Here is a 24534-nt window from a genome sequence, read left to right as displayed (position 1 = left end):
CAATCGGAAGTATTTTAATTTTAATTTAATTATTTTTTGTTTGTTTATTTAGTTTCTTTTTGGGGTTTTTAGTTGATATAATTTCGAGGTTATGAGTTTCTTAGGTTCTGTTATATTTATTTTACTGTATATTCTAGCGTATAAGACGACTGTGCGTATAAGACGACCCCCAACTATCCCAGTTAAAATATAGAGTTTGGGATATACTCGCTGTATAAGAAATAAGACCTGGCATATAAGACGACTCCCGACTTATGAGAAGATTTTCCTGGGTTAAAAAGTAGTCTTATACGCAGGAATATACAGTGTGTTAATTATAGTTTGTTACATTTATGTTATAATATGTTGTGTTATGTTATATGTTATATTATATGGTTGTGTGTTGTGTAATGTTTTAATAATTAGAATAAAAAACTTTTTAAAATTTAAAAAACATAAAAAACAAAGGTAGCCCCACATAGAACGTATTGCAGTAATCCAAGCGAGAGATAACCACAGCACGCACCACTCTGGCGAGACAGTCCGCAGGCAGGGAGGATCTCACCCTGCGTGCCAGAGTTCGGAGGGTGTGTGGGGCGGCTGCCAACCAAGTGTGCTCATGGCTTCTAGAGAATTGTTCGGACGCTGCTTGTTTACTAAATGAAGTCAATACGATTGCAGTTGTTGCGGTGCTGGAACGGCTGCAGACACCGAAATGACGACTCAAATGATCTCTTCTAACATGGAACTCCACTCACTCTCAACTGGGCGGCTTCCAAGGGTGGTCACAGCCAACCGGATGCTCAAGCAGATGCTGTTCAGGTAACTGGTTCGTGGACGGAGTATCAGCAAAGCTGCCTCCTCCCCTTCTTTCTTTCTACATTCTGATCTCATTTTTTGACAGAATTAAATGCCTGGTAGATGAAGGGAATGCTGTGGATATAGCCTATCTTGATTTCAGTAAGGCCTTTGACAAGGTGCCCCATGATATTCTTGTAAAGAAGCTGCTAAAATGTGGGCTAGGCTAGATTGGATGATGGGCTTGAGGGCATCCCGAGCAAGTTTGCAGATGACACCAAATGGGGAGGGAAGGCTAATACCCCAGAGGACAGGATCATACTTCCAAATGACCTTAACAGCGTTCAGGATGGCATCTCTCTCCCTGCTCCCTTCCTGTGCCCTTCCTTCATCTGAAAAGAACTACACTAGAGAGAGTGCATATAGCCTATCTTGATTTCAGAAAGGCCTTTGTCAAGGTGCCCCATGATATTCTTGTAAAGAAGCTGGTAAAATGCGGGCTAGACAATGCTCCCATTCAGTGGATTTGGAACTGACTGACTGACCGAACCCAAAGGGTGCTCATCAATGGCTCCTCTTCATCCTGGAGAGAAGTGACTAGTGGGGTCCCACAGGGTTCTGTCTTGGGCCCAGTCTTCTTCAACCTCTTTATCAAGGACTTAGATGATGGGCTTGAGGGCATCCTGATCAGGTTTGCAGATGACACCAATTTGGGAGGGGTGGCTAATACCCCAGAGGACAGGATCACACTTCCAAATGACCTTAACAGATTAGACAACTGGGCCAAAGCAAACAAGATGAATTTGAACAGGGAGAAACATAAAGTACTACACTTGGGCAAAAATAATAATAATGAAAGGCACAAATACAGGATGGGTGACACCTGGCTTGAGAGCAGTACATGTGAAAAGGATCTAGGAGTCCTGGTAGACCACCAACTTGACATGAGTCAACAGTGTGATGCAGCAGCTCAAAAAGCCAATGCAATTCTGGGCTGCATCAATAGGAGTATAGCATCTAGATCAAGGGAAGTAATAGTACCACTGTATTCTGCTCTGGTCAGACCTCACCTGGAGTACTGTGTCCAGTTCTGGGCACCACAGTTCAAGAAGGAGACTGACAAGCTGGAAGGTATCCAGAGGAGGGCAACCAAAATGGTCAAAGGCCTGGAAACGATGCCTTATGAGGAACGGCTTAGGGAACTGGGTATGTTTAGCCTGGAGAAGAGAAGGTGAAGGGGTGATATGATAGCCATGTTCAAATATATCAAAGGATGTCATATAGAAGAGGGTGAAAGGTTGTTTTCTGCTGCTCCAGAGAAGCGGACACGGAGCAATGGATTCAAGCTACAAGAAAGAAGATTCCAGCTAAACATTAGGAAGAACCTCCTGACAGTAAGAGCTGTTCGACAGTAGAATTTGCTGCCAAGGAGTGTGGTGCAGCCTCCTTTGCAGATCTTTAAGCGAAGGCTTGACAGCCATCAGTCAGGAATGCTTTGATGGTGTTTCCTGCTTGGCGGGGTGTTTTACTGGATGGCCCTTGCGGTCTCTTCCAACTCTCTGATTCTAAGCAGCATAGAGATACACGTAATTAGGAATGTTCAGCAATTGAGTGGCATGTTCTAAAATACGTATAAAAACAATTTTACAAGCAGACGCCTCCAGGGGCAGCAGTTACCGTATTTTTCGGTCCTTAGGATGCACCTGAGCAAAAGATGCAGCTAATTTTTAGAGGAGGAAAAGGGAAAAGCCCTGGGGTTTTTTTGTGGGATTATCTCACAATTGTGCAGCTTTTTTGCAAAGGGGGGAAAGGACGTCTGTACAGGACTCTATATTAGGGTGATGACTTTTTTACAACCTCATTTCCCTGTATTTGATAAGCTTTCATTAAAGATTAGATAAAAATCTTACTTTCAAAGAGATTTGATAAAAAAAACCGTCACATACAAAATGATTTAAATTTTTTTATTTATCAGTGTTTTGACCATTTTTGAAGTCACTGTAAGCAGATATAAAATGGAACCCAAGCTTTAGAGTCACATATATACAACATTATATAGGGTCATCAAACACACAAGGAAGCTTTTTTTAGTTGCAGTAACAGTATAGATGCCGCTAGAGGGCGATCCTTTGCTACCTCTCCCGTAGGTTCTTTTCCCAGCATGCCCGGCAGGGTCTGCTGGCTGAGTTTGGAGGTCCCTAAAAGGGGCTTTTACCTTGCACAGGTGTGACATTTGTATACCCTACGTTGCTAAGGACACTCCCCATTGTGGAATGTGGCGTGTCCAAATTTGATACGAAATATATATAGAATTGTTCATACAATTTTATGAAATGGTAACACGGCATACAAAAAAATTAAAAACTGATTGTGCGTAACCTTTTAAAATATTTCAATGGAATTTACCTCTCAGGAAAAATAATTTTTGAGAAAAAACAATGAAAAAGTCATCACCCTACTCTATATAGAAAAACGTCTAGGCACAGGAAAAGCTTTTTTCCTTGTGCCATCAAATTGTTGAATCTGTATTTGTGGGCGAAAGGGAGGTGATTGTTGCTGTTATTATTATTATTATTTATTATTTATACGCGCCCATCTGGCTGGGTTTCCCCTACCACTCTGGGCAGCTTCCAACAAATACCAAAATATGCTGTTGTTGTTGTTGTTGTTTCTGTATCCCAATTTCTAACGCTGGTTGCAATGCATTTATGGTGTTCACACATTCTCATGCTAAACACATTTATGTCTCCCAGATATCAAGGTTATATTGGAGCCGCCCTGGTTCTAGGAGGGGTAGATGTCACAGGGGCCCACCTTTACAGCATCTATCCTCATGGATCTACGGACAAATTGCCTTACGTCACAATGGGTGAGTCTTTCCCCGTTTCAACTTTGGTAACTGCACTGCCCGCTAGTTGAAATCTGCCATAATTACAGGTGAAACATGCATTTGCTCCCTAATAATAATAATAATGATAATAATAATAATAATAATTTATTATTTATACCCCGCCCATCTGGCTGGGTTCCGCCAGCCACTCTGGGCGGCTTCCAACAAAATATTAAAAAAAATACAGAAATCCATCAAACATTAAAAAGCTTCCCTAAACAGGGCTGCCTTAAGATGCCTTCTAAGGGTCTGGTAATTGTTATTCTCTTTGACCTCTGGTGGGAGGGCATTCCACAGGGTGGGTGCCACTGACGAGAAGGCCCTCTGCCTGGTTCCCTGTAACTTGGCTTCTCGCAGTGAGGGAACCGCCAGAAGGCCCTCGGCGATGGACCTCAGTGTCTGGGCAGAACGGTGGGGGTGGAGACGTTCCTTCAGGTATACTGGACCGAGGCCGTTTAGGGCTTTCAAGGTCAGCACCAACACTTTGAACTGTGCTCGGAAACGTACTGGGAGCCAATGTAGATCTTTCAAGACCAGTGTTATGTGGTCTGGGCCACATTTCATTCATTTCATTAATTACACTAGCTGGCCCTGCCACGCATTGCTGTGGCTCATCATTAATTCCATTCCATTTATAATTGACCCGCCTAACAACAAATAATTATAATTGCAACCAATCAAGGCTTGGCGTATCTTGCTTTGCATGTCATGCATTTCTCAAAATTAATAGAAAAATAAAAATAATAAGTTGCATTACTGAAATAAATGCACTTTTCAATGAAATTCTAATTTTCTGAGTTTCTCCTGTAGATTCAGTTTATTCTGACCCCAATTTCACTTTGCTGTAATGCTTTGCCTGCCTATATGTACCACAAAACCAGCACCTCTGTGTTTACTAGGGTCAAACATTTTTATTAAATTACTTGAAGGAATACAGTGGTACCTCGGTTTACAAACACAATTGGTTCTGGAAGTCTGTACTTAACCTGAAGCGTACAAAACCTGAAGCGAACTTTCCCATTGAAAGGAATGGAAAGTGGATTGATCCGTTTCAGACGGTCCGCATAGTACTTAAACGAAAGCGTACTTAACCTGAAGGGAATGTTCCCATTGAAAGTAATGGAAGGTGGATTGATCCGTTCCAGACGGTCCTCGGAGTACTCAACCTGAAGCGTACTTAACATGAAGTATGAGTGTACTGTAATTGGTTCCGGAAGTCCGTACTTAACCTGAAGCATACTTAACCTGAAGCAAACGGGTCCGCGGAGTACTCAAACCGAGGCGTACTTAACCCGAAGCATGGGTGTAATTGGTTCCGGAAGTCTGTACTTAACCTGAAGCGAACTTTCCCATTGAAAGGAATGGAAAGTTGATTAATCCATTCCAGACGGTCCGGGGAGTACTCAACCTGAAGCGTACTTAACCCGAAGTATTAGTGTAATTGGTTCCGGAAGTCCGTACTTATCCTGAAGCGTACTTAACCTGAAGCGAACTTTCTCATGGAAAGTAATGGAAAGTGGATTGATCCATTCCAGACTGGTCCGTGGAGTACTTGAACTGAAGTGTACTTAACCTGAAGCGAACGTACCCATTGAAAGGAATGGAAAGTGGATTAATCCGTTCCAGACTGGTCCGGGGAGTACTCAACCTGAAGCGTACTTAACCCGAAGTATGAGTGTAATTGGTTCTGGAAGTCCGTACTTAACCTGAAGCATACTTAACCTGAAGCGTCCTTTCCCATTGAAAGTAATGGAAATGGATTAATCCGTTCCAGACTGGTCCGCGGAGTACTTAAACTGAAACGTACTTAACCTGAAGCGAAGTTTCCCACTGAAAGTAATGGAAAGTGGATTAATCCGTTTCAGATGGGTCCGCAGAGTACTCAACCTTAAGCGTACTTAACCCGAGGTATGAGTGTAATTGCTTCTGGAAGTCCGGACCTAACCTGAAGCGAACTTTCCCATTGGAGTAATGGAAAGTGGATTAATCCATTCCAGACAGGTCTACGGAGCACTTAACCTAAAAATACTCAAACCGAGGTGTACTTAAACCCCGAGGTATGAGTTTAATGTGTTTGTGCGCGTACAGACACAATCATAGAAGCATCTCTGTTACAGATTATGGAAGAGGTGTAAAAAAATTTCATGCCAGTGTTAGGGAAAATTGGAGTCCTGGGCATAGACAAGCAGAGTTGTAGAAAATGCTTCGAACAACACAGTGTTTAGCTTTTTTACACCAATAGGTGGCGCCATGGCACCCTTCAAAGTAGTAAATTATTTATCCTGAGCATAAAAATCTTATTTTTGAAAGAATGCTATTCTAGGATTTATGATGTAATATTCTATTCAGGCCCCCTTACATGAATTAACATGAAATATGAAATGGGATTAATATTTATAAACGTGCCCCGAAACTGATAAATTATTAAACGGCTGAACAATAAATTACTTTGCCGCCTTTGTATGGTGAACGATTAGTGAGCCAAAACCCCAGGATTCGTGTCCGCCTTGCACCAGGAACCCTGGTTTGACTCTTGGTTTGTTTGAAGCTGTAGAGCAGGGGTTGGCAACCCTTTTCAGCTGCGGGGCGGTCCACCCTCCCTCAGATCATGTGGGGAGCTGGACTATATTTTTTGGGGGGGGGGGATGAATGAATTCCTATGCCCCACAAATAAGCCAGAGATGCATCTATATATAAAAAAAAGTAGAGGGTGCATGTTTGTTCCAACGAACCTTTCTCCACAACCGCTTACCTGACCTTCCTCAAATTTGCCCACAACATCGGGAGCGCATGTGACAGTGTCTCTATCCACTTACATTGTCCATACACACACACCTAGGACAGGTAGAAACCTGGATTTGTATACAAAAAAAATTGCCCCCTCCAGTGGACATCCAACAAACAACACCCAACATACTGCCAAAATCCCGCCCACTCCCCATCCACCCCACCAATCAAAATCTTTGATTTGATACGAAATATATATAGAATTAGAATCATAGGCGCCTGGCCGCAAATAATTAGGTCCGTAATTACCTTCACTCTCCACAACATCCCCCCATCTGAGCCCTGCTATTTCACACCCATCCTGAATGACAGATCCTGAACCTTCCACTCTGGGCAGCTTCATTAAAATACAATAATCTAATAAACATTAAAAGCTTCCCTAAACAGGGCTGCCTTCAGATGTCCTTGAAAAGTGATTTCTGGTACCCAGACATGCAGACACGGGCAGCCTGGCACCGGAAGTCGCTTCTACGCATGTCTGGACATAGAATCATACAGATGGAGACCACAAGGGCCATCCAGTCCAACCCCCTGCCAAGCAGGAAAAACCATCAAAGCATTCCTGACATATGGCTGAGAGCAACGCGTGGCCGGGTCAGCTAGTAGACTCATAGAATCATTGGAGTTGGAAGAGACCACAAGGGCCATCCGGTCCCAACCCCCTGGCAAGCGGAAAACACCATCAAAGCGTTCCTGACAGATGGCTGTCAAGCTTCTGCTTAAAGACCTCCAAAGAAGGAGACTCCACCACACTCCTTGGCAGCAAATTCCACTGTCGAACAGCTCTTACTGTCAGGAAGGTCTTCCTAATGTTGAGGTGGAATCTTTTTCTTGTAGCTTGAATCCATTGCTCCGTGTCCGCTTCTCTGTAACAGCAGAAAACAACTTTTCCCCCTCCTCTATATGACATCCTTTGATATATTTGAACATGGCTATCATATCACCCCTTAACCTTCTCTTCTCCAGGCTAAACATGCCCAGCTCCCTAAGTCGTTTCTCATAAGGCATCGTTTCCAGGCCTTTGACCATTTTGGTTGCCCTCTTCTGGACACGTTCCAGCTTGTCAGTCTCCTTCTTGAACTGTGGTTCCCAGAACTGGACACAGTACTCCAGGGGAGGTCTGACCAGAGCAGAATACAGTGGTACTATTACTTCCCTTGATCTAGATGCTATACTCCTATTGATGCAGCCCAGAATTGCATTGGCTTTTTGAGCTGCTGCATCACACTGCTGACTCATGTCAAGTTGGTGGTCTACACTCCTTGATCCTTTTCACATGTACTGCTCTCAAGCCAGGTGTCCCCCATCCTGTATTTGTGCCCTTCATTTTTTTTTGCCCAAGTGTAGTACTTTACCCTTCTCCTTGTTAAAATTCAACGGGGTGGGGTGCATGGAAATATAGCTCCCCCAGGACGCCCCCAAGAGCCCCACCCCCGACTCACCTGTCCTCCTGGGAGCTGGGAAGCGACCCTGCCACCCTCATGGTCCGGTTCCACTCTGCGCACCGCGTCATCGGGCTTCCCTTGATCTAGATGCTATACTCCTCTTGATGCAGCCCACAATTGCATTGGCTTTTTGAGCTGCTGCATCCTTTTCACATGGACTGCTCTCAAGCCAGGTGTCTCCCATCCTGTAATTGTTCCTTTCATTTTTTTTTTGCCCCAGTGGAGTACTTTACATTTCTCTTTGTTAAAATTTATCTTGTTTGCTTTGCCCCAGTTGTCTAATCTGTTAAGGTTAAGTGTGATCCTGTCCTCTGGGGTATTAGCCAGCCCTCCCAATTTGGTGCCGTCTGCAAACTTGCTCAGGATGCCCTCAAGCCCATCATCCAAGTCATAGATAAACATGTTGAAGAAGACTGGGCCCAAGACAGAACCCTGTGGCACCCCACTAGTCACTACTCTCCAGGATGAGGAGGAGCCATGGATGAGTACCCTTTGGGTTCGGTCAGTCAGCCAGTTACAAATCCACTGAATTGTGGCATTGTCTAGCCTGCATTTTACCAGCTTCTTTACAAGAATATCATGGGGCACCTTTTCACAGGCCTTGCTGAAATCAAGAATTGAGTTCGGTTGGTCAGCCAGTTTCAAATCCACCGAATGGTAGATCTTCATTCTTCCAATTGAGGAGTTTAAATCGCACTCCGTGCTTACTCAGGAGTGAAAACATCAAATTAAAGTGTTTATGCTGACAAAGGACAAATGCGGATTTCAGCAGACGAAGCAAGATTGTCTGATGGCTGGCTTGTCTCGAACAGCTTCTGGCATGGCCATATAATGAAATGCGTGCATACAATTAAAGGGCTCAAAGCCTGCGCTTCAGACTCAAGAAGCAGCAAGGCGCATTCTGGTGGTCTCTTGTGGCTACGGCTGATCTCTCGGCACCCGTATTGTTTCATATTCATAAATCAGCTGTTCTTGCCTTGGCAGTGTTTGTCTGCGGCGCAGGCAATGCCACCGAGAGACCAGGCCTCTCTCAGCCAGGGAGCAGAGTGAAAAATGATGCCGATCGATGAGCCCCGGCCATCTACACAGGAGGAACGGCAAATTGAATAACAATGAGCGTTTGTGAAGAAGTGCGCTGTCAGGGACCGTTGACACTGATGGATTAGAGAGATCTAAACGTTACTCTCCTGGCCGTGCATTTATTCGTTGGCCAGCATGGCAGGCAGAAGCGCAGCAGCAAACAGGTTCTTGAACGCTGGAAGATGCAGAAGGCTGCTTCACTGCAAGCTTTCTGTTCAAAAGGCGGCTAACTGCAGTGTGCAAATGGACAAGTCCAAAATAGAATAACTAGCTGGCCCTGCCACGCGTTACTGTGGCTAATCCCTGTGACTGCCCCCACGCTGTGCCGATACATGACATACCATGCCCCCTCCTCCCCCCACCCTGGCTTACGCCTGGGATTCCCCCCACCCTGTCCCGACCCATGACGTATCACCCCCCTCCTCCCCCCACCCTGCCTTATCCCTGTGATTCCCCCCACCCTCTCCCGACCCATGTCGTATCACGCCCCCTCCTCCCCCCACCCTGGCTTATCCTTGTGATTCCCCCCACCCTGTGCCGACCCATGACGCATCACACCCCCTCTTCCCCCCCACCCCTGCCTTATCCCTGTGATTCCCCCCACCCTGTCCCGACCCATTACGTATCACGCCTCCTCCTCCCCCCACCGTGGCTTATCCCTGTGTTCCCCCCACCCTGTCCCGATCCATGATGTATCACGCCCCCTCCTCCCCCCACCCTGGCTTATCCTTATGATTCCCCCCACCCTGTCCCGACCCATGACGCATCACACCCCCTCTTCCCCCCACCCCTGCCTTATCCCTGTGATTCCCCCCACCCTGTCCCGACCCATGACGTATCACGCCCCCTCCTCCCCTCACCCTAGTTTATCCCTTTGTTTCCCCCCACCCTGTCCCGACCCATGACGTATAACACCCCCTCTTCCCCCACCCCAGCTTATCCCTCTTCCCGGTAACCCCCACCCAGGGGAGGTGTGGTTCCCTGGGTGATCCTGGTATTTGTGGGGTGGGAGGTTCAGGTTGAGGAAAGGTGAGGGTCCTTGGGTGGTGTTGGTATTAGGGGGGTGGGAGGGGCGGGTTGAGGAGAGGTGAGGTTCCTTGGGTGGTCCTGGTATTGGTGGGGGAGGGGAGGGTTGAGGAGGGGGTGAGGGTCCTTAGGGTTTTTTGTTATTGGTGGGGGAGTGTATTGTGGGTGGAGGGACTTGGCGGTAGAGGGTTGTAGTGGGGGTTTGTGGTGGGGCGGGATTCCAAGGGAGTTAGTGTCCATGAGGGTCATGGGTCTTTGTGGAGAGGCGTGTGGAGGGTGTAAGTCCGTGGGGTGTGGGGGTGTGGAGTGGGTCGCAGGAGTTAGTTTGGAGAGGGCTAGGGCTGTTGTGGAGGTGGGCTGGTCCGTGGGGGTGGCGTTATCGGTGGTGGCAGGATTTGTGAGGTGGGGGGTGGATCAGTAATAATTATCAATAATTATATAATTGCTCATAATAATCTATTAAACATTAAAAGCTTCCCTAAACAGGGCTGCTTTCAGATGTCCTCTAAAAGCGATTTCTGGTACCCAGACATGCAGACACGGGTAGCCTGGCACCGGAAGTCGCTTCTACACATGTCTGGACATAGAATCATAGAGTGGGACGAGACCACAAGGGCCATCCAGTCCGACCCCCTACCAAGCAGGAAACACCATCAAAGCATTCTTGACACATGCCTGTCAAGCCTCCGCTTAAAGACCAGGCCTTTGACCATTTTGGTTGACCTCTTCTGGACAAACTCCAGCTTGTCAGTCTCCTTCTTGAACTGTGATGCCCAGAACTGGACACAGTACTCCAGGTGAGGTCTGACCAGAGCAGAATACAGTGGTACTATCACTTCCGTTGATCTAGATGCTATACTCCTCTTGATGCAGCCCAGAATTGCATTATAATAATTAATTATCGGTAACTATCAGTAACCTGGAAGCTATACGCCGGCTCCCTCGGCCAATAATGCGAGATGAGCGTGCAACCCCAGAGTCGGTCACGACTGGACCTAATGGTCAGGGGTCCCTTTACCTTTATCAGTAATAATAATAATAATAATAATAATAATAATAATAATAATAATAATTTATTGGCCAAGTCCTAAAATACATTGGGACCTCGACGTACGAATTTAATCCATTCCAAATGCACACTCCTAGGTCGAAAACTTTGTAAGTCGAGTTTCCCATAGGAAAAGCGGTTTCCCATAGGAATGCATTGGAAACAGAAAAACTTTAGTGTCATCTGCCAACTTGCTCAGGATGCCCTCAAGCTCATTATCCAAGTCGTAGATAAACATGTTGAATAAGACTGGGCCCAAGACAGAACCCTGTGGCATCCCACTAGTCACTACTCTCCAGGATGGGAGGAGCCATTGATGAGCACCCTTTGGGTTTGGTCAGTCAGTCAGTTCCAAATCCACTGAATGGTAGCATTGTCTAGCCTGCATTTTACCATCTTCTTTACAAGAATATTTTACTGAGGCCTAAATGAAAGAACAAAGTGATTCATACTATTTTGAAAACTAAGCCCCAAAACGATTCTGCCTTCCTTTCTCTGATAATGTTCCCTCTCTTGCTATCTCATAAAATAAATCTGCCAAGATGCTATACAAGATTACGGTTATATTTAAATGATGGCCCTGTGGCTTGTGATTACATTCTCTCCTGGCTCTCTACAGCAGCCCTACCCTGGGAGAGTTTTATTTCGGAGTGACTTTTATTGTCCATTGTCAAAGGCCTTGCTGAAATCAGGAATAGCCCATGCCTGGAGTCTAAGAAGATGGTTTGTGCGCCATGCTGTTTATAAATGTGATGTATTTGGTACTTTAAGGGTAATGATCCTGAACCGCAGCAATATTCCGTAACGGGAGGAGACTTCGTCACATTCGTCAGAATTACCACGCTCCTTGATTTGTGTCTGTAAATCTGCCTCTACCCTTCCAATTTGATCTATAATTGGGCCTCCTTAAACGGTTCAGATAAGACCTGTATTTTTTCAGCAATGTCACTGTCAGCGCCTGCTTTTTCATTAGACATACAGCCGACTTGATAAAACCAGCAGGGCACCTCATTTGAAACTCTTTAATCGCCGCCTTTTTCTCGTAACTAAACCGTCGAGGTGGTCAAGCGATGACCACAAATCATTTTAAATGGAAAAGACGCCTTTCTGGGCGACCCAGCTAAACAGAGAGCGGTATGCAAAAGAAGTTAAAAAGTAATAAATGCCAAAAAATCTCCTAATTGGCGTAAAAAATTGCAGCTAACTTTATCCTGAAATACTGTCTGGGCTGCACTGAATCATGACGATGATGTCTGTGCGGGGAAGATTCGCATTCTCTTCTGAACAAAGCTTATTTAAGATAAGCTTATTTAAGCCAAAGGGTGCTCATCAATGGCTCCTCCTCATCCTGGAGAGGGACCCAGGTGGCGCTGTGGTTAAACCACAGAGTCTAGGGCTTGCTGATCAGAAGGCCGGCGGTTCGAATCCCTGTGACGGGGTGAGCTCCCGTTGCTTGGTCCCAGCTCCTGCCAACCTAGCAGTTCGAAAGCACGTCAAAATGCAAGTAGATAAATAGGAACTGCTACAGTGGGAAGGTAAATGGCGTTTCCATGTGCTGCTCTGGTTTGCCAGAAGCGGCCTTGTCATGCTGGCCACATGACCTGGAAGCTATACGCCGGCTCCCTCGGCCAATAATGCGAGATGAGCGTGCAACCCCAGAGTCGGTCACGACTGGACCTAATGGTCAGGGGTCCCTTTACCTTTACCTATTTAAGCCAAAGGGTGCTCATCAATGGCTCCTCCTCATCCTGGAGAGTAGTGACTATGATATTCTTGATTTCAGCAAGGCCTTTGACAAGGTGCCCCATGATATTCTTGTAAAGAAGCTGGGAAAATGCGGGGTAGACAATGCTCCCATTCAGTGGATTTGTAACTGGCTGACTGACCGAACCCCAAAGGGTGCTCATCAATGGCTCCTCCTCATCCTGGAGAGAAGTGACTAGTGGGGGCAGATGAAGCTGATGGAATATATGGAACTGTCTGAATTGACTGGGAGAATCCGCGAAAAGGGAAAGAAGACAGTGGAAGAAGATTGGACGAAATTTAACACTTATTTGGAAAAGAATTATAAGTTAAAAAATGGACAATAAAGGTGGTGGTAGTACAAAGACGCTACAGAAGCAATAGTTTAAAGATATAAGGAATAAGATGTGTGATTTTTAGAGTTAAGTGTTAATGGATAAATACATAGATTTTAAATAATAAATAGGGCTGATAATAGATATAAGTTTAGTATTAGAAAACGTGAAGAATGCTTAAAACGTGAGTGCTGAAATGGTTACTAGTAGAAACGTGGACGGGAGGAAGGAGGAAGTCACTGATATAAGAATTATAATAGTAAATGATGTATGGAATTTCTGTTCTTTTTATATGTTTTGTGATTTGTTTTTGTTGTATTTTTTCTATTTTTTGTGTTTTTCTATTTCTATTTTGTATTTCTTTCTGAAAAACCAATAAAAATAATTATATATAAAAAAGAGAAGTTACTAGTGGGGTGTCACAGGGTTCTGTTTTGGGCCCAGTCCTATTCAACATCTTCATCAAGGACTTGAGGGCTTGAGGGCATCCTGAGCAAGTTTGCAGATGACACCAAATTGGGAGGGGTGGCTAGTACCCCAGAGGACAGGATCACACTTCCAAATGACCGGAACAGATTAGACAACTGGGCCAAAACAAACAAGAAGAATTTCAACAGGGAGAAATGTAAAGTTCTACACTGGGGCAAAAAATAATAATGAAAGGCACAAATTCAGGATGGGAGACACCTGGCTTGAGAGCAGTACATGTGAAAAGGATCTAAGAGTCTTGGTAGACCACCAACTTGACATGAGTCAACAGTGTGATGCAGCAGCTCAAAAAGCCAATGCAATTCTGGGCTGCGTCAATAGGAGTATAGCATCTAGATCAGGCATCCCCAAACTGCGGCCCTCCAGATGTTTTGGGCTACAACTCTCATGATCCCTAGCTGGGTCCAGTGGTTGGGGAAGATGGGAGTTGTAGTCCAAAACATCTGGAGGGCCAAAGTCTGGGGATGCCTGATCTAGATCAAGGGAAGTAATAGCACCACTGCCTGATCTAGATCAAGGGAAGTAATAGCACCACTGGTAAGACCTCACCTGGAATACTGTGTCCAGTTCTGGGCACCACAGTTCAAGAAGGACACTGACAAGCTGACTCCGGGGAGTCTTCTCTTCTCATGAGGTGGCCAGAGTCTTGGAGCATGTTGGTGGCTTCGAGAACACCGTCCAACCATCTTATCCTCTGTCGTCCCCTTCTCCTTGTGCCCTCCATCTTTCCCAACATCAGGGGAGTCTTCTCTTCTCATGAGGTGGCCAAAGTCTTGGAGCCTCAGCTTCAGGATCTGTCCTTCCAGTAAGCACTCAGGGCTGATTTCTTTCAGAATGGATAGGTTTGATCTTCTTGCAGTCCATGGGACTCTCAAGAGTCTCCTCCAGCACCATAATTCAAAAGCATCAATTCTTCGGCGATCAGCCTTCTTGATGGTCGAGCTCTCACTTCCATACATCACTACTGGGAAAACCATAGCTTGAACTAGACGGATCTTTGTCAGCAAGGTGATGTCTCTGCTTTTGAAGATGCTGTCTAGGTTTGTCATTGCTCTTCTCCCACAGTAGCGAAACAAATGTATGGGAATGTCAATTAGTATTTGTAAATACACCCTCTGACTATATATAAGGGTCTGGTGACTTCTCTTTCAGTGTATCTGAAGAAGTGCGCATGCACACGAAAGCTCATACCTATGACAAACTTAGTTGGTCTCTAAGTTGCTACTGGAAGGGTTTTTAAAATTTTTTTGTATTTGTAAAGTCTTGTCGTTGCCTTTTCTCTTCATTCATTTGAAAACCATAATGGTGTATTGCAGGCATCCCCAAACTTCGGCCCTCCAGATGTTTTGGACTACAATTCCCATCATCCCTGACCACTGGTCCTGTTAGCGAGGGATCATGGGAGGTGTAGACCAAAACATCTGGAGGGCCGTAGATTGGGGGTGCCTGCTGTATTGGATGCAATGATGGTGAAAATTAAAATGGAAACTTCTCCTTGCTTTTTCAGGTTCAGGGTCCTTGGCAGCCATGGCCGTTTTTGAAGACAAATTCAAGCCTGATATGGAGGTAAACACTTGTCTCTGCCTCCTGTACTTCCACTGTATATTTGTATACTGTACATACCTGAGTATAAGGCTACTTTTTAAGCCAGGAAAATCTTCTCAAAAGTCGGGGGTCGTCTTATACGCCGGGTCGTATTTCTTATACGGTGCGTATATCCCAAACACTATATTTTAACTGAAAAAGTTGGGGGTCGTCTTCTATGCCCAGTCGTCTTATACTACTACTACAACAACAACAACAACAATAATAGTAGTACTGTAGTAGTAGTAGTAGTAATAATAATAATAATAATAATAATAATAATAATAATAATAATAAATTATTTTTACCCCGCTCATCTGGCTGGGTTTCCCCAGCCACTCTGGGCAGCTTCCAACAGAAAAATGAAATACAATAATCTATTAAACATTGAAGGCCTCCCGAAACAGGGCTGCCTTCAGATGCCTTCTAAAAATCTGGTAGCTGTTTTTCTCTTTGACACCGGATGGGAGGGCATTCCACAGGGCGGGCACCACCACCAAGAAGGCCCTCTGCCTGGTTCCCTGCAACTTGGCTTCTTGCAACGAGGGAACTGCCAGAAGGCCCTCGGCACTGTCCGGGCAGAACGATGGGGGTGGAGACGCCCCTTCAGGTATACTGGACCGAGGCCATTTAGGGCTTTCAAGGTCAGCACCAACACTTTGAATTGTGCTCCGAAACGTACTGGGAGCCAATGGAGGTCTTTCAAGACCGGTGTTATGTGGTCTTGGCGGCCGCTCCCAGTCACCAGTCTAGGTGCCACATTCTGGATTAGTTGTAGTTTCCAGGTCACCTTCAAAGGTAGCCCCATTTAGAGCGCATTGCAGTAGTCCAAGCGAGAGATAACTAGAGCATGCACCACCCTGGTGAGACAGTCTGTAGGCAGGTAGGGTCTCATCCTGCGTACCAGATGGAGCTGATAAACAGCTGTCCTGGACACAGAATTGACCCGCGCCTCTATGGATAATAATAATAATAATAATAATAATAATAATAATAATAATAATAATAATAATACCTCACCCATCTGGCTGGGTTTCCCCAGCCACTCTGGGCGGCTTCCAACAGAAAAATAAAATACAGTAATCTATTAAACATTTAAAGCCTCCCTGATCAGAGCTGCCTTCAGATGTCTTCTAAAAGTCTGGTAGTTGTTGTTCTCTTTGACATCAGATGGGAGCGCGTTCCACAGGGCAGGCGCCACTACTGAGAAGGACATGGGCAGAAGCCTTTTCCGGCACCATGCCCATGTCCGGGGCGCCGAGAATCCTCCGGCCCACGGTCAGAAAACATTGACGACGCCTGTGTTAAACACATACCTGATGTTTCCTCAAATGCTGGTGTTTCCAGATATTTTGTGCCTGGCTCTTTGAGTTATGAGTGCAAAAGTGGAAGGTATGGTTGATTGTTGAGTCTGTGCATGTTCTTCACAAAGCCCTTGACTTTTTTTTTAAAGTGGAGACTGGTATTGAAGTCACTTTTTTTTAGGCTTAGTGGTTTTCTTCTCCCAGCTTGTCAAGGGTGAAATCCTCAGGACCAGATTTGTGTGTTGAGACATCCCCAAACTGTGGCCCTCCAGATGTTTTGGCCTACGATGCCCATGATTCCTAGCTAACAGGACCAGTGATCAGGGATGATGGGAATTGTAGTCCAAAACATCTGGAGGGCCGAAGTTTGGGGGTGCCTGACGTAGATTAAGGGAATGCTGTGGATATAGCCTTGATTTCAGCAAGGCCTTTGACAAGGTGCCCCATGATATTCTTGTAAAGAAGCTGGTAAAATGCAGGCTAGACAATGCTACCATTCAGTGGATTTGTAACTGGCTGACTGACCGAACCCAAAGGGTGCTCATCCATGGCTCCTCCTCATCCTGGAGAGAAGTGACTAGTGGGGTGCCACAGGGTTCTGTCTTGGGCCCAGTCTTATTCAACATCTTTATCAATGACTTGGATGATGTAAAGTACTCCACTTGGGCAAAAAATAATAATGAAAGGATGGGTGACACCTGGCTCGAGAGTAGTACATGTGAAAAGGATCTAGGAGTCTTGGTAGACCACAAACTTGACATGAGTCAACAGTGTGATGCAGCAGCTCAAAAACCCAATTCGATTCTGGGCTGCATCAATAGGAGTATAGCATCTAGATCAAGGGAAGTAATAGTACCACTGTATTCTGCTCTGGTCAGACCGCACCTGGAGTACTGTGTCCAGTTCTGGGCACCACAGTTCAAAAAGGAAACTGACAAGCTGGATCGTGTCCAGAAGGGGTCAACCAAAATGGTCAACGGTCTGGAAATGATGTCTTATGAGGAACGGCTTAGGGAACTGGGTATGTTTAGCCTGGAGAAGAGAAGGTGAAGGGGTGATATGATAGCCATGTTCAAATATATCAAAGGATGTCATATAGAAGAGGGTGAAAGGTTGTTTTCTGCTGCTCCAGAGAAGTAGACATGGAGCAATGGATTCAAGCTACAAGAAAGAAGATTCCACCTCAACATTAGGAAGAACTTCCTGACAGTACGAGCTGTTCGGCAGTGGAATTTGCTGCCAAGGTGTGTGGTGGAGTCTCCTCCTTTGGAGGTCTTTAAGCAGAGGCTTGACGGCCATATGTCAGGAATGCTTTGATGGTGTTTCCTGCTTGGCAGGGGGTTGGATTGGCTGGCCCTTGTGGTCTCTTCCAACTCTATGATTCTGTGATTCTACTAGCTGACCCGGCCATGCGTTGCTGTCAGCCATATGTCAGGAATGCTTTGGTGGTCTTTCCTGCTTGGTAGGGGGTTGGCCTAGATGGGCCTTGTGGTCTCTTCCAACTCTATGATTGTATGATTGTATGATTCTATGTTTCTAGTTGCTTAAAGGCCAATAGTATTCTATTCTATTCTATTCTATTCCATTCTACTATTTTTTTCTGTCAAGATTAATGCAGCTCCTTTCTTGGCTGATTGTCGGAATGTCTCAATAGAGCTTTGAAAGGGCAGTGGCGTTCTCCAAGACCATCACATCACGGAGTAACAATTCAAAGGCAAAAACTGTCCTGCACCCTCTAGTCCCAACTTGAAAATTAGCATCTGGAATCTAATTAAAGAAGCTTAATGAAATCAGCTGCTGAATACCGCTGGAAAGGGCAACCAGCCCCTCCCCCTCGGATATATATTCTGTCCTACTGAAGCCGTTCACCAAAAGCATCGTGTGAGTGCCGTTAAAGAAATTAGCATTTATTTGAAGACGAGGACCCGTTCCCTCCCCCCTTCGTTCTGTTACGCTTTTGGCATGTGCCGGCGTCCCCAGAGAGCCGTGCCACAACACACAGCGCACAATATTTATAAATCTGACAGGCAATAATAGCAACTTGAAAAAATCTCTCTTGCTGGAATTTCAAGTGGAGAGCTGCCAAAAGCCGAGAGGATCAAACCTGTTCTGGCAGATGCTTTGCCCTACAGTGAGAATAGCAGACTTTGAAGATGTTCGACTGAAAAAAGCAAAAGAAACCAGGACTGTGGGCTTAGCCAATTTTTGCAGGTTTTCTATAGCCCGGGCTCTCTGTCGTTTGAAGATGACTTGCTGATGCTTCTCCCACTGCCTCAGGCATCCTCACACCAGCACGGCTTGTCCCCCGTCCGTCCCCCCCACCTCTGACCGCGTCTTGAGTTTTAGGTAGCAAGTGGCTCTGTTGATGCCAAGTGTGACAGCCCTTAGAATCATAGAGTTGGAAGGGCCACCCAGTCCAGCCCCCTGCCAAGCAGAAAACACCATCAAAGCATTCCTGACATATGGCTGACAGCAACGCGTGGCCGGGACAGCTAGTAGAATCATGGAATCATAGAGCTGGAAGAGACCACGAGGGCCATCCAGCCCAACCCCCTGCCAGAGAGGCTGTCTATCAAGCATTCTCAGGATAGATCAGAATAGAATAGAATAGAATAGTTGTTTAGTTGTTTAGTCGTGTCCGACTCTTCGTGACCCCATGGACCAGAACACGTCAGGCACTCCTGTCTTCCAGTGCCTCCTGCAGTTTGCTCAGACTCATGTTTGTAGCTTCGAGAAGACTATCCAACCATCTCGTCCTCTGCCGTCCCCTTCTCCTTGTGCCCTCCATCTTTCCCAATATCAGGTTCTTTTCCAGGGAGTCTTCTCTTCTCTTGAGGTAGCCAAAGTCTTGGAGCCTCAGCTTCAGGATCTGTCCTTCCAGTGAGCACTCAGGGCTGATTTCTTTCAGAATGGATAGGTTTGATCTTCTTGCAGTCCATGGGACTCTCAAGAGTATTGTATTAGATTATTGTATTTTAATACTTCTTTGGGAAGCCGCCCAGAGTGGCCAGATAGGTAGGGTATAATCATCATCATCATCATCATCATCATCATTATTACAGTGGTACCTCGACTTACGAATAACTCGACCTACGAATGTTTCGAGTTACGAACAGAGTTCCGTCCACCATTTTGGATGTGGTTTAGATAGGATTTTTTCGACTTGAGATTTTCCCCCTCCCCATTGGCTTCGACTTACAATTTTTTCAACTTACGAAGGTCTGTTCGGAACGGATCAAATTCATAAATTAAGGGACCACTGTTTTTATTTCTGGACTTAAATGGTGGAAAGTTCAGGATCTGTCGTTCAGGATGGGTGTGAAATAGCAGGGCTCAGATGGGGGGACTTTGTGGAGAGTGAAGGAAATTATGGACCTAATTATTTGCGGCCAGGCGCCTGATTAATGGCCGACGACACTGCCGATAGCGGGGAGCTTCTCTTTGTTTTTTTGACAACTGCCGAAACTTAAAACTTGATCAGGTGCTGGCGCCTCATCAGTCTCCTTTAGGCTTCCTCCGGAGTGGCGACAGGCTGCATATGAATGCCGGCTTCATTAGCGGGGCTGATCAAAATGCCCGCGTGTCCCTGACACGGGGCTCAGGTGGTGGGTGTCTTCTGGCTAATCCCCCCATTTGAAACTTGGTGTTTTAATGACTCCATCGGAAGGTGGCCGCTTGCTGGGGGGTTTGCCAGCAGACGGTGGAGATCAAGGGAGACGGCAGCTGGCGTCCCTACTGGCAGGGCACACAGCTTATGCAGAATGCCTTTCAAAAACAGGCCCCTTTACAGGGTGGGGGGGGATGGCCCACTGCTTTGTGAGTCTGCTCTTGATGCCCTGCACTAGCGGCAACCCCTCTGCTTTTTTTTTCCTGGGGCAGGAATTGCGAAGATTTGTGTAATAATAATAACAACACCATATATTCCGGCGTATAAGACGACTGGGCGTTTAAGACGACCCTCCAACTTTCCCAGTTAAAATATAGAGTTTGGGATATACTCGCCGTATAAGAAATACGACCCGGCGTATAAGCCAGCCCCCCCGACTTTTGAGAAGATTTCTCTGGGTTAAAAAGGAGTCTTATACGCAGGGATATACTGTAATAATAATTGTTACAGGTAGGTAGCTGTGTTGGTCTGATGTCGAAACAAAAAAATAAAAACAATTCCTTCCAGTAGCACCTTGGAGACCAACTAAGTTTGTCATAGGTATGAGCTTTCGTGTGCATGTACACAAGTCGAAAAAACCCTAATTAAAACCGCCGCGGTTTCCGTTCGGATGTTGAGAAATTCGTAAGCACGACCATTTGCCCCATTCGCAAGTCGAAAAAATCTGTTGTTGAATCATTTGTAAGTCAAGGCACCACTGTACAGTGGAACCTCGGTTTACCCCTACCTCTGTTTATGAACGCCACTGACCCGGAAGTGTTTACATCCAGGTTCCGCGGCGGATGCGCAGATCGCACATGCGCAGCAGCGATCTGCACAGTGTGCGCAGAAGAGCTCTATCGGTGATTCGCGCACACGCAGAAGTGTGCCTTTGGGGAGCAAATGCCTCCGTTTACGAATGCCTCCGTGGAACGGATTGCTGCGTTCGTCAACTGAGGTTCCGCTGTACACTGAAACAGGAGTCCCCAGACCCTTATGTATAGTCAGAGGGTGGGGAGGGATATTACTCAGAAGGGTGGTGGGAATGGGTGATTGACGGATAGGAGTGGTAAACCTGTTGGCGACTGTCAAGGACGGCAGTTTGTCTTGTAGGAAAAAGCAAGGGGTGAGATGGCGAAAGCCAAAATAGTCCAAATCAAAACCATAGGGAGGGAAACAGGGGTCACACTGAGTCTAGGCAGAACAGCTCCATCTTGCAGGCCGTGCAGAAAGATGTCAAATCCTGCAGGACCCTGGTCTCCTGTGAGACAGCGTTTCACCAAGTCGGGGCCAATACTGAAAAGGCCCTGGCCCTACCTTATGTCTCGGGATCTCCAAAATGTTCTTATTTGTGGACCTTAAGGTTCTCCGCAGGGGCATACCAGGAGAGGTAGTCTGCTGGTATTTCTCCAAAATCCCTCTCCGCATTTCCCTCTCTTAAGGACAAACATAATTAGGGATACTAATTTGGATTTTCCTTCATCAGTGGAACTGACGAAACTCCTTCTACCTGGTATGCACAAAAGAGGAGTCCTGTGGAGTCCTTTTTTTTTTGTAAAGGACTAAAAAACAACAAGAAGAATTTGAAAATGTATGCTGAACTGTAAAGGGACCCCTGACCATTAGGTCCAGTCGTGAAGGACTCTGGGGTTGCGGCACTCATCTCACTTTACTGGCCGAGGGAGCCAGCGTACAGATTCCAGGTCATGGGGCCAGCATGACAAAGCCGCTTCTGGCAAACCAGAGCAGCGCACAGAAATGCCGTTTACCTTCCCGCCAGAGCGGTACCTATTGATGTACTTGCACTTTGACTTGCTTTTGAACTGCTAGGTTGGGAGCAGCTGGGACCGAGCATAGAATCCTAGAATCCTAGAGTATAGATGCTATACTCCTATTGACGCAGCCCAGAATTGCATTGGCTTTTTGAGCTGCTGCATCACACTGTTGATTCATGTCAAGTTGGTGGTCTACCAAGACTCCTTGATCCTTTTCACATGTCCTGCTCTCAAGCCAGGTGTCACCCATCCTTTCATATATATTTTTTGCCCGTGGAATACTTTACATTTCTCCCTGTTTGCTTTGGCCCAGTTGTCTAATCTGTTCAGGTCATTTTGAAGTGTGATCCTGTCCTCTGGGGTATTAGCCACCCTCCCCATTTAGTGTCATCTGCAAACTTGCTCAGGGTGCCCTCAAGCCCGTCATCCAAGTCATTGATAAAGATGGCCCCCCTCTAGTCACTTCTCTCCAGGATGAGGAGGAGCCATTGAGCAATGGGAGCTCACCCCGTTGCAGGGATTCGAACCGCCGACTTTCCGATCGGTAAGCCCTAGGCTCTGGGCTTAACCCAGTTAGTGCCATTTAAAACTTGTATCTGAGCAGGTCTGCTCACAGTGGACTGTCAAAGTCTGGTGATCGCTTTTCACTCCTCGCAGAGTAGGGACACCAGACAGGTTATTATTTTTGATGCATTTCTTCGGAGCCAAGTATTCAAACAAAAGTTGCGTTACTGTTGTGGTCTCTTCCAACTCTATGATTCTACTAGCTGACCCGGTAACGCGTTGCTGTCAGCCATATGGCAAGAATGCTTTGATGGTGTTTCCTGCTTGGCCAGGGGTTGGACTGGATGGCCCTTGTGGTCTCTTCCAACTCTATGATTCTATGAACTGAAGGAAATGGTGAGATTTTCCTGGAAAAAAAATGTTTTTCTCCATAATGCAAGACTGGTTTGGTGCTTCTGCAGCAAGCAAGATTTTTTAATGCAAAATATTTTCTGTATGCAAAGAGCCAAGAAATTCTAAGTGGAGGAGGGGAATATTTCTTGTGAACTTTGGAGAGAGGTTTTATTGGAATTCCCCAGAATACTTTAATGATGTGCCTGCGGACTCTTCCCCTGCCTCTAAGATTGATTTTTTTTCCCTGTTGACAGTAAAACAACGAACAGATACACCTTAATACCCAACAGAGGGTTGCTGTTATAACACCGTTCACAATTCTGCACGCTGCCTTTTTTATTTTATTTTTGGTTCTCTGTCCATTTCCACCTTTTTGCTGCCACACGGATCCAGCTCCTTACTGCAGCTGTGAGAGGATGGATTAAGAAGATGGATAGAATCAAGGCTTTTTACTCATAGCGTTCATCCTGCTTGAACTTGGCTTCCAGTCAAATCTCGGTTCTGTTTGCTACAACTTGTATCAGTAGCAAATTAAATATGCCTGTTCATTTGTGTTCATTGTTGTTTAGTCGTGTCCGACTCTTCACGACCCCCTGGACCGGAACACGCCAGGCACTCCTGTCTTCCACTGCCTCCCTCATGTTCGTAGCTTCGAGAACACTGTCCAACCATCTCCTCCTCTGTCGTCCCCTTCTCCTTGCGCCCTCCATCTTTCCCAACATCAGGGTCTTTTCCAGGGAGTCTACTCTTCTCATGAGATGGCCAAAGTCTTGGCGCTTCAGCTTCAGGATCTGTCAAATCTCTCACTGCCTCCATTTCTTCCCCTTCTATTTGCCAGGAGGTGACGGCACCAGTGGCCATGATCTTAGTTTTGTTGATGTTGAGCTTCAGACCATATTTTGCACTCTCCTCTTTCACCCTCATTCAGAGGTTCTTTCATTCCTCCTCACTTTCTGCCATCAAGGTTGTGTCATCAGCATATTTGAGGTTGTTGATATTTCTTCTGGCAATCTGAATTCCGGCTTGCGATTCATCCAGTCCAGCCTTTTGTATGATGAATTCTGCATACAAGTTAAATAAGCAGGGAGACAATATATAGCCTTGTCGTACTCCTTTCCTAATTTTATTCCGTATCATTTCATATTTCTTCCGGCAATCTGAATTCCAGCTTGGGATATCTGCATATCTGAGGTTGTTGATATTTCTTCCGGTAATCTGAATTGCGGCTTGGGATTCGTCCAGTCCAGAATTCAGATTGCCGGAAGAAATAGCAACAATCTCAGATATGCAGATGACACAACCTTGATGGCAGAAAGGGAGGAGGAATTAAAGAACCTTTTAATGAGGGTGAAAGAGCAGAGCGCAAAAGATGGTCTGAAGCTTAACATCAAAAAAACCAAGATCATGGCCACTGGTCCCATCACCTCCTGGCCAATCGAAGGGGAAGAAATGGAGGCAGTGAGAGATTTGACTTTCTTGGGTTCCATGATCACTGTTTTATCTTGTAACAATTTGAAAGCCTTTTGTAGCTCCTTTCAGGTGGAGGCTGGCTCTGTAATGTGAGATTTTATCCAGCAGAAGTGCGGCGGCGGCAGCTGCTCATATAAGAATGAAATAAGAGGAGCCCGCCTTATTGAACGGTAGTTCTAGAATCATACATTTCTGCCTTGGCAGGTAATTCAACATAAATTGTTAATGTAAATTCAGG

General features: G+C 45.8%; 1 protein-coding gene across 1 annotated transcript in view; it reads left to right on the top strand.

Annotated features, from left to right (window-relative positions):
• Positions 1 to 24534, top strand: part of LOC118083838 (proteasome subunit beta type-7) — a 51989-nt gene that overhangs the window by 8727 nt on the left and 18728 nt on the right. Inside the window, exons 4-6 of the mRNA XM_035112792.2 lie at positions 661 to 801; positions 3531 to 3646; positions 15128 to 15186. Of these exons, the coding sequence (XP_034968683.1) occupies positions 661 to 801; positions 3531 to 3646; positions 15128 to 15186 (316 nt within the window). The remainder of the gene's footprint in view (positions 1 to 660; positions 802 to 3530; positions 3647 to 15127; positions 15187 to 24534) is intronic.

This window comes from Zootoca vivipara, chromosome Z (genome assembly GCF_963506605.1).
Source record: "Zootoca vivipara chromosome Z, rZooViv1.1, whole genome shotgun sequence".
Lineage (NCBI taxonomy): Eukaryota > Metazoa > Chordata > Lepidosauria > Squamata > Lacertidae > Zootoca > Zootoca vivipara.
The sequence above is the reverse complement of the archived record's forward strand: the minus strand, read 5'-3'. Positions and strand labels throughout refer to the sequence as shown.